This window comes from Aptenodytes forsteri, unplaced genomic scaffold (genome assembly GCF_000699145.1).
Source record: "Aptenodytes forsteri isolate BGI_AS27 unplaced genomic scaffold, ASM69914v1 Scaffold63, whole genome shotgun sequence".
NCBI lineage: Eukaryota > Metazoa > Chordata > Aves > Sphenisciformes > Spheniscidae > Aptenodytes > Aptenodytes forsteri.
The window spans coordinates 1,527,499-1,538,482 of record NW_008794709.1 but is presented as its reverse complement, the minus strand read 5'-3'; the positions used below and the strand labels follow the sequence as shown (position 1 = coordinate 1,538,482).

Sequence of the window (10,984 nt, the reverse complement as noted above, 5' to 3'; positions counted from 1 at the left end):
GCCTCTTGTCCCTCAAGAGAGTCAACAGCACCTCCCAGTTTAGTATCATCAGCAGACTTGCTGATGGTGCATTCAACTCCTGCCTCCAGATCACTGGCAAAAATACGGAACAGAACTGGCCCTAGAATTGAGCCCTGAGGAACACCGCTGGTAACTGGTCACCAGCCAGATGTAGCCCCATTCACTACAACCCTTTGAGCTCTGCTGTTCAGCCAGTTCTTCACCCAGCGCACCGTGTACCTGCTCATCCCACAGTTGGAAAACTTGTCCAGAAGGATGCTGTGAGGGACAGTATCAAAAGCCTTACTAAAATCCAGAGAACTACATCTGCCGCCTTCTCTTCACCCACTAGACAGGTGACCTCATTGTAGAAGGATATCAAATTAGTTAGACAGGAATGTACAATGAAAAAAATAGAAGTCACCCAGTTAGATGTGTAATACATTAAGAGTTACTCTGTCTGGTGCAGATCCTCAAAATAAGAAAAATACCACAAAAAACATTTGCAAAAGTTTTGCCTGAGTGCTCAAGTGTTCTGTCACCCATACGTTTGCTTTAGCAGGAAAACACACAACCCTCTCCTTGGCACACACAGCCCTCTCCTCCCCTTCTCATCAAGGGCTACCCTTCCCTTGCCAATCTTTATGAATTCTAGTATTATGAATAGACAAGTTCTCTACTTTTACCCAGTGACAGCTGTGTGCAAAATTCGCTTTCTCACTGACGTCAGGCTCTACGATGCAAATCTGGTAGATCTTTCTTAATGCCTCATCACAGGTGTAGTTCCACAATTTAACTGAGAATCCATACCAGCTTTGTTTTCAATTATTTGGATAATATTTATGGTAAAGAAATTACATGCTCTACTTTTCAACATTCTTGTAATTTAGCATATGGCAAAAAGATGGTACAGGAAGTCCAAGATGTTTGTAAACTCTGAAGTGACTGTAAAATTAATTATACTTCTGATCAAGGGATTAGCATAGAAACCTCTTGAGACATTCTGTCCATTTTCTCGTTAAAACAGCAGATGAAAAGTTTGCATGGAAGAAAACCCACACTTTTGTTCCTTCGGTTGCCTGATCTTAAAGTGGCCTTTTGTGGGTTTTACAATTTAATAAACTCAGTGATACCCCAAATTAAAGTGATTAAAAAACATTACTAGTTTTAATTTTTTTAACAAAAACGAAGGAAATAATGATTTACCACAGCATTATCACCAATTCAGTGCTACCTCCAAATAGGAATTTAGGAACATAAGGTTACAGAAGTGACAACATTTAACAATTTTCCTTCTCCTTACTTTGAGCAGTAATAAAAAACATAAGTATTCTTTTTCTGCTCAAAAAGAACATGGAAATCTGCACAAGGTCTGTATGATCGCTGAATAAATATTTTTCTATTTCTGATCATTTCTGCAAGAGAAAGCTTTCCTAAACAGAAAAGATTAACATGCAACTTAACCCCAAGTTGCAGGACAAAATAAAACTATTTTGTGTGTTCTAGAGAAGTTGTTCTTGATTGACATATCAAGACACCACCACATAAAGATAATGTAATTCTTAACCTGAGTAATCTTCACAGTCCTTCATCTAGTGTGGGTAGAAAAGACATTTTTAGCAATTTCCACACAGCCAAGACAGCCATAATTCACATGAATTCATGTGTATGCTGTCATTGAGGCTTGTGACATTTCTTCTAATAGCTATAAAGCATAGAAAGTTATCTATCTCAGCTTAAGATGTTACTGGTTCTTACCTGTTTTCGTTTAGATTGGAAGCTAGTAATATTCAGCACACTCCTGTCCACAGGCTAAGGGGGAAAAAAAGCCTAAATATTAGAGGACGATTTTTTTTCCTAAGAGAGGGTTCCATCCAACAAAAACGTGGGGGTTTTGTGATCAACTTACAGAAGACAGTGGACTAGTAACAGAAGACGGAATCCTTTTAGCATCCTGTTGAAAAAACAGCGCAATAAATTAAACTGGACACTACATAAGGAAGATTTTCATCCTATACTGGCACATTTACTATGTTTTTCAAACACACGAAATAAAACATTAAAAGGAGTGCCATTTACCGCCAAAGGACTTGACATCTTCTCCAGTGACTGCAAGATGCGCCGTGCTGTGGAACTTGTCACACCATAGGATTGCACACTTGCTTGTTTAGCTTTCATTTGTCTTCTTACTGGTGGCTGAAAAATTAGCATTGCAAATGTTATGATGCTTGATTTCGAATTAAACACGTGTGTATTTTATGCCCTGTGGCTACACTGATGATATAACCAATACTCTCGTGATGACAGAGAAAAATGCACTCACTGGGCATTCAAGCCATGAACAAGAAAATAAACTTCTATAAAGTCAGTAGAGTACAAGTGGAGCCCCACACATCTTGCACACAGGATAAAGCAACAAAAGAAATACTTAAATGTAAAAGGTCATAAAAGGGAAGATGTTGGGCCTGCAGGGTCTCTGAAGCAGTAATCAGGAAAACAGAACTGAAGCAAAGGCTTGTGCTGCAGAAAGTACTTTCAGTAACAAAACACATCTCAGAGTCTCATGATGGTATAAACGTACCATCTTAAAACCAATGTATACAATCATCGTCAGGAATTTCTAGTTTTACTTCTCTCGTTTCCTCCCTTCCCCCAAGATTACAGTTGGCTGCAGAACTTTTTACTCTGTTTAAAAAGGTAAAGATCTGATTTGAACTGTAACAGATCTAAACATAGTACACTGAAAAAGTAAACTTTTATTTGCACCACATGACTCTGAATATAATTCAAAAAAACTTCTTTCAGTGTGGCGCTTTTTTTTTTAAATTATGTTAAACCCCTCATGTAACCACATCATGCTTACCATGCTGCTATGTGAAGACAGGAAGCAGACCATACAGCATGTAAAAAACACAAGCAAGACTCGCTGTAATCCACAGCATGCAGCAACAAGCAAGCTATTCTCTCCTTTAAAAGCCTAGTATTTTGGTTCCTCTTTTCAGCATAATCCACATTTATTTTGTAAAAAAACAGAAACAGCTGACCAAAGAGGGCTCCTAGCTTACAGGAAGATTTGAGTGTTCTGAAGTCTAATTTAACACCAAGTCAGAACAAACCACAAGTTTGCAAGGTTTCCCCTACGTCAGGAACTTGTAGGTCCCCTTGTTCCATGTAGAAACGGACTGCCAGAATAGGTCCAGCAAACTCGTATTTCCAGTTCCTTAAATAACGTGCCTTTTGACTATTGATTTTACGTTTTGGGTTTTTTTTTTAAATAAAGGTCATTTTGATTTAAACACATTCCAACTGAACCAGATTTTACTAACTTCCTTTCAGATTCAACTCTAGCTACTTAAAGTTGTCAGTATTTTTAATTTGCTGGTTCATTTTAGAACACAAAGAACTCTTAGGGGCAAGTAACTCTTTTCAAGAGCTATCTGAATGATATTAAAATAGAAAGCATTTTATTGTTTATCTTGAAATTGCGTTTAGGACTGCATGCCTCCCGCTAGGTAACAGAGGAGCAAAGGATCAGCAAAGTTGCCTTTTAGATACTACTATAGTAAAGAGTGCACAGTTTTATACAATATATTCATAGCATGAGTGTAGGCATGCTTGTGTAAGATCTACAGAAAAGTATCAGGCAGGTAGCTTTTGCTACTATAAACACAAGTTTTCAAAGTTATGCCATCATTGTTTTTATTTACATGTTATTTTAACATAATAGTGTCAGAGGCAGACAATGGCAGAAAATGGAATTTTTTGAAAGACAGAGGAAATCCCAACTACAAACAACTAGCCAGAAGCTAAGATGCTACTGTCATTCTTGTGCATTTTGACAAGTATTTCTAAGTAAACTGTTAAAAAAGAATTTAAACAGAAATTGTTCTTTTCTACTCTCATAGGCTGAGAGGGCAAAATAGGAACTGTTGCCACATTTTCAGCTCCCTGCTCACAGCTCTTTTGGCAGTGCTACCCCTTCTGTATTTCAATTACATTTACCCTCACACCGCACTACTATTCTCATACCTGATAAGGAGCAATTCGCACTTTTGTCTCCCTTGCTGCTGCAGCTGCACCACCATAAGTGGTCTTTCCAGGGTAAAATGGAGAATCCCCAAGCTGGCTCGTCTTAAAGACAGAAGTGTTTCCGAGTGACTACAGAAAGGTATTAATGACAAGTGGTTAGTAAAATGGCTACACATTCAAATTGATTAAAATCAATACTGTGCAGTACTTACAGGAGAGGGAGATCCAAAAGCAGATAAATTGAATGCAGGTTTTTTAGAGCTAGCTGCAGGATGCTGTGAGAGGGAATGAGATCTTTCAGCCTCTGTGGACCAGAGCAGTGGTGCTGAAGTATTTTTTGAAACTGTGATATCTGCCAAAATGACACATGCTATATGTAAATGCCTTGTGTACGTACAGAACTTTAGTATTAAAGATCACGCTAACTCCAGAGTTATTTAATACAGAAAAATAAGTCTTACAGAACGAGAAACTCCCCTAACACTCATTTCTCCAGCGCTCTAACCTTCAGAGTTCTTCAAACAGATCCATTTCACGTATGGTATGAAAACCAAGTTATCAACTCTGAACTTGAAATCTGTTCACAGAACTGCAAATACATTACCTTTCAGTAATCTTTCAAAAGCATGCACAAGTTAATAGTATGCTTCCAATGCAGAGCAATTTTATTTTTTCTTCTTTCATGGCAAAATAAAAGGGAGCTGCATAAACACTGGTGCATCTATAATGATACAAAGTTTTTCCTATGTTGGAAGCCAGCATAGGTCAGAATTGCACAGGTTTTAAACCTGAAAAATTCCCCAAAGGCTGAACTAACAGAGTTAACGACCTATTTTCCATGTATGTTTTATGGAGACACACCAGAAAGCTCTCGTAAACTCAAGTTATATTGCTAAACCCTGGCAACATCTCCTCTGAATTGTAAAAATACTTTCTCCAGAGAACTTACTAGGCATGCCTCAATCCCTGTTTATACGGGGGGGCTAGAAAAAGCTGCAAACCTGCTGCTTGCCCTTTCTCAGTGAGATCACCTAGGTCCCCATCTACATCAATCCAATGTTTATTTTTTTTACTTTAAAATGGTGTACATTTCTTACTGAATTGAGCAAAAGACATGGCAGTATTGACAACTGATGCCTTCTACCAAGAAAGGCCAAAAAAGCAGCCCAAAACTTGTTCAGTCAGAATAGTTCCTTTACTGACTCCTGGTGAAAACACAGGAAAACATCCTGTGCTTCTATTTGTCACCTGTATTTATTCACATTTAACCAGCTGTCAGTTAGATATTCTGAGTCACTCTTCCTTTTCAGCAATCAACCCAGCTGTCAAGCTACCGCGAGTCATCTCCAGTTCCTACTATCCCAGTTCAAGATTTACATATAACCTAGCTAAGCATGTTTATCAGCACTGACTCTTTGTAACATAAGGGTCTCATAAATGTATTCCAAAGCATGGTTATATTAAAAAGGTGACAGGATTATACACTTCTAAAATACTAAAAATTAAATTTAATTCTAACATCCAAAGCTGACATTCACCTACTTTATTTACTAAGGTGATGTGGAATATTGAAGAATGCAAAGTACTTCATGTTACCAAAAAATCAATTTGAGAACATGAAAATTACCTTTATCAGACGCTCTAGAGGAGAAGCCACTGGTTGTTGAGATGTTATCATCATCATGCTGAGAGGTAGAATCTTTTATTTCTTTTACAAGAGACAGTCCAGGACTGCCAATGCCAAGTGAAGAAGATGTAGACGGCTGACAATGTGGTACTGTGGAATCCAACATGGTACAGTTCAAATGGCTTCGATGAAGAGAGGGCCTTGTTAACACATCTGAGAAGTTCAATGCAGATCTACTCGTGGATGGTTCTGAACAAGAACAGGGAGACAATTAGCTTTCCTATAGGCAAGCTCACAAAAGCCAAAACCTGTTTTCTATCAACAGTCATGCTATTGCCAAGTTCTAAGCACAAAAATAGAGCAGCTGAATTTAACTTCTTCCTCACCCAGATAGGGTTTCATCTAACTGTCTGATTAGAACAGCAACACTGTTTGCAATACTAAGTATTAATGTCACATTAAGAAGTAGTTAACGATGAGGTTTTACAACACCAAATCCTGACCCCATGCTCAAGTGCTCTAACACTGGGCCTTTCACTAAATCAAACATGTATAAATTCTTTCTTCTGCAGACAAAGCTTGCAATAAGCTTTCCAAAATTTGAGATTACATGGCAAGTTACAGACAACTCTGCAGTTTATATATATAATCTTGTAACAAACATGATGTTAATCTGAATACATAACATGAAAATGTGTATTTGCAGAGGTTTTTTGGGTTTTGTTTGTTTTGGTGTCGTTGTCCCCCCTCCCAAATTCTACCATATCAGGTCATGCTACAGGGAAAACATTATCTCCTACCCATTAACTTTTGAGATTTTGGCACAAAGGGCAAGTAAGCATCGTGGCCTCAGTTGCAAGATGGGCATTTTTTCCTCATGAACCAAAGGGTCTGTAAACACTGCCAGTGTCCTGCAAGAGGTGGTCTCACAGCTCCAACTTGCCACGTGAACAGAACAGCTATTAATGGATATCTTGCCTGATATCCCTGTAAGTCCACAGTCTCTCCTGGGAATTCTGGGTATGAACATGATTTTGAGTCACTATCCTCTTTACATTTGTACTGAAGCTTAAACTAGCTAGTTCAGTCTTCATAACCACCGCAGTACTAGTAATTAGCTCTCCAAAGCACCGGTAGATTTTTAAGACTGTCTTGTTTGAGATAAAGAAAGCGTTCTCAGGCTGAAGGCTGGCCAAGCAAAGGAATACAGGCTCTAGCACATTGGTACCTCAGAGCTGAAGAAACAGGCTCTCTAAAATTATACTAGTAATAATAATAAAAAAATCTTATTATTAACTATAGCAAGAAAGATTGGTCTACAACAACCACAGACTGCAACACAAGCTACTACAGGTTCCAGGGTGTCCATCTGCTCCTGATTTCTTGGAGCTAGAAAGTTTGCTGTGCAGCTGTTCTTACTGAAAGGTCCTTTCACAGTTCTTCAGGAAAGCCAACACATGTTCCTCATTCATGAAGACCTTCTCTATTCCTTTATCCAAACTTATTCTCAAGCTACAGCTACACAGAAGGCAATAAACCTCCTTATTTACAATTAGATGACATTGGTGACAAAGGTATTTCCTCATTATTTTTCATTCTGCCAACAGAAGCAACTGACTTTCCACACAGATGGTTATGTACGTGTGCTCAGACAAAACTTCTCTCCTTATTAAAAATTAAGTTCCACAAAACTGTTAATTTAAGAAAAACTCAAATGAGGGCATATGCAAATTTACAGAGGAGAACTACAGAAACAGTGAGAGGCATAGATATAAAACACAGATTAATCTTTTATACAGTAAAATAAGGGGTTGCAAACTTCTTTGCCAAGGGTCTAAATAGGTTTTCAAAGACCCCACGCTAGCCATGCACACATCTTAATGTTACCAAATATTTCAAAAAGAATAATGTCATAAACCAAGTTCCCCAGTTCTCCATTAAACTAACAAGGAACTTTCCTAAACTGATTGAAGAAGCCCAAAGGAGAAAGAAAAAAAAAAAATTTGGGACATGAGAAGGAATTTTCCTCTGGCATTCTAGTATCTGGTCTTTTGCTTTGAGGACAACAAAACAAATTAATGTTTTTATTACCTTAGGCAATTAGATAAACTTTCATTCCAGACCTTTTAAAAAGAAAATGTAACCCAGCACACTTGCAAATGAATCTTACCAATATTTTGCACCTGGCTAACTGACTACCTGAAGTTAACTGATTACTTCCAAGAGCTGTAAGACAACCTCCGGTATGTTTCGCGATTATGTTTACAGTTTAAAGATAAGACAGTTTCACAAACAGTTGTTGGGGGTTTTTTGTTTGGTTTTTTGGGGCTTTTTGGTTTTGTTTTGTGTGTGTGGTTTTTTGGTGTTTTGTTTTTTGTTTGGGGTTTTTTTTTGTTTTAAATTCTGTCAAAACGCTCCTTCCAGCTTCCCTTAGAAATTTAGATTCAAAACTAGAAATCTGTGAATAAATACAGATGGCCAGAATACTACATGATTTTTCACATACCTTCTAAATTAATTCTTGCTGATTCAGGCGTGACTCTCCCATCAATCACTATGGTATCTTCATTTGCATAATCATGGTGATAGTTTACTGGATTCTCTTCCTGGTTTGTAGATTCATTTGTGTCTACACATTCATCTTCACTTTTATTGAAATACTTCTGTAACCATCCTGGTACAATGTTTTTCACAGATTCTGTCACTCTGCTAATGATTCCCTGCTTGAAAGAAAAAACACTTGTTGATTACAGAAACACAGTCAACAGCACGCGCTGGGATGCAACCTTGCACAGACCTTGAAGACAGACATTAGACAGCAAATATTCAGGACAAGATCTTAAGATAGAGGGGGTTGATCCTTGACATAGGATCTCTATACTTCTGGGACACGCATGACAAAAATTCACCTAACATTGCTTTACTACTAACCTATCAGTTTCTGCACTTCCCAGTGACCTTGGCAATGTTCAAAATTCTGAAATTTCAGCCAAAGTTCACCAGAGGCTTGTCAAGTCACAAGGTCATCAGGAAATTCTATTTCTAAATAACTCCTGATGTATGTACTTTTTTTGAGGACTCCTCCTCTTAATGCCTTCACTTGAAAAACCATCAAAAACAGAAGCTCAGCAATTATCTACAGTGATAGTGATGACCATAATAGCTGCTAAAATCAATGAACTTAAATATTTCTAATTTTTCTAATGCTGAACTGCAGTAACAACGTGTATCAAAAAACCCCACTGTTATGCTCTGAACAGTCAGGGTATCCTGAAAGAAATCCTGGAAGAAACAGCTATAGTTGCATAACAGATGCCTCACTACAGGACAGTTAAATAGATCCATTTTGATCAAATTTCATTTCATGGTATGTTAAAGTTTTGGATCTCCAAACTTTACTATTCTGCATTTACTGAATACATAAAAGCCATTTCCATTTTGACATATACCAGTTATTTGCAATGCTTACATTCTACGTTTAAGAAATACTTATTTACCATTTTGTTTTAGGCAGTCACTTGTTCCCCATCACGCCCTCAACATTTCAACACACCTTCCTGTCAAATCTCAACGCCGCACAGCAGATCGCTTGCAGCATGGAGCTCCCTCCCTCTTACACTGACTGCTGCCACAGAACCAGCTGCTAAACTCTGCAAGCTGCAAGCAAAAGTGAAAGCTAACTCAGCAATTCAACACTTTGGAAACTGAAAAGCAACAAGAGTTAAACAGATTTTTGTTGAACTCCATTGTCAGTTGCTAACACATGTACCAAAGGCTCTGGCAAGGTAATTTGATATTTTTCCGGGTTTAGGCAACAAAATTTTCTAGTCAAAATTATTATTCAGGTGTAGAAAATTGAGAATATTCTTTGAACATGTAATAGTTACAGTCTAGTAAACAATTCTGAAACAAGAACTCTGCTGTATTCAACTTTCTTAAAACATTTAGCACACAAACAAAAAAAGAAGCCCATATCACTTATTCAAGTCTTTCATACATGATAATGCAAATACCAACTTACAGGAGTTACAAACAAATTAGACACTCTTGAATCTGGAGTTAAGAGGGGGGCGGGGAAAGAGGAGGAAGAGAAGGTAGAAAACAAAAAGTCTTTTCACAGAAAGTAAGTTGTCTTGATTTACAATTTGACATTTTTCATAATGATCTGTAATTTAATCTTGGACTTGCACAAAGACAAAATAAATATCCAGGGACAGTTTAAACCGGACAGAATACAGCATAATAAACACATCCATCACAATTGCCACACTAAGATGCACAAAAGTATGCCATGCTCAGGATGTTGCTGCTATTCTACATAACTACTAAGCCTCAGCTTTCCAACAAAAACTACTAACTGCATGTAATACCAGAGTTCACAAACAGTTAGGTGCACGGTACCAGCAAAGAGGCAGTCCCTACTTTATCCCCAGCACCTCATTTCCACCTTTCCCTGTGACACACTGTCCCCCTTTTTTGGGACAAATATTTTGCTATGAATAAATATATATAAACATATCGGGAACTCAGAGGAGTTAACATTTGCCAAAATGAGCAAATGGTCAGGACACAAACTGCATCCAAGGCAATGCTCCTTCCAAAAAGCTAAGCACTACTGCATTCAGTATTGCTAGCGAGTTTCTCCATCAAAGAATAGATATTATTGGCCATAAAATAGGCCTGAATGATTCTCTTGCTGAAGAAATCCTCCCAGGACTGAAAGCTACCTGAGGCTAAAGATGGAAGAAGTCGTAGGCATCCAGAAGAATAAACACCCAATCATTAGTAATCCAAATGAGTAACTGGAGAATCTAGCTAGACTAATAATTAACCAAGATGACATTTTACCATCCGTATCTAAAACTAGACTGGTTTGACCCTTTCTTGCATATGGCAGCCTTGCTAGCATTCTCCACATCATCAGCACTTTAAGACAGCTGGGTAACACAGGGTAACTTCCCAAACCAATCCAGGAGCTGGCACTCCTGTAGCAAGTACCAATAGCCTGCTCCATCTGGCTTAGGCACAGTGGAAGACAAGAAGCATAGTTTTATGCTCCAGAATACTGCTGGCTTAGTGACAAAGCAAGAAAAAGCAAAATACACGGAAACGCATCTCCATTTTGTCTGCAAAATGAAAATATTGATTAAAGGCACTGTGAAAGAACTTATGCAGGCATTATGAACGAGCCATCATCAAACACAGATCTTGCTAAAAAAAACCCACCTCCCCCCTTCAAGTAAGCCACACACCCCAGATATGCCCATTCACCAAAAAAAAAAAAAAAAAAAAAAAAAAAAAAAGAAAAAAAAAAAAAAAATTTACTTA

At 37.9% G+C, this 10,984-nt stretch overlaps 1 protein-coding gene across 1 annotated transcript in view; it reads right to left on the bottom strand.

Annotated features, from left to right (window-relative positions):
• NUP153 (nucleoporin 153) overlaps positions 1 to 10,984 on the bottom strand; it is a 47,332-nt gene that overhangs the window by 21,771 nt on the left and 14,577 nt on the right. Inside the window, exons 3-10 of the mRNA XM_019470601.1 lie at positions 9,274 to 9,313; positions 8,163 to 8,376; positions 5,657 to 5,905; positions 4,242 to 4,381; positions 4,030 to 4,158; positions 2,080 to 2,196; positions 1,910 to 1,954; positions 1,759 to 1,812 (exon numbers count right to left, since the gene is read on the bottom strand). Of these exons, the coding sequence (XP_019326146.1) occupies positions 1,759 to 1,812; positions 1,910 to 1,954; positions 2,080 to 2,196; positions 4,030 to 4,158; positions 4,242 to 4,381; positions 5,657 to 5,905; positions 8,163 to 8,376; positions 9,274 to 9,313 (988 nt within the window). The remainder of the gene's footprint in view (positions 1 to 1,758; positions 1,813 to 1,909; positions 1,955 to 2,079; positions 2,197 to 4,029; positions 4,159 to 4,241; positions 4,382 to 5,656; positions 5,906 to 8,162; positions 8,377 to 9,273; positions 9,314 to 10,984) is intronic.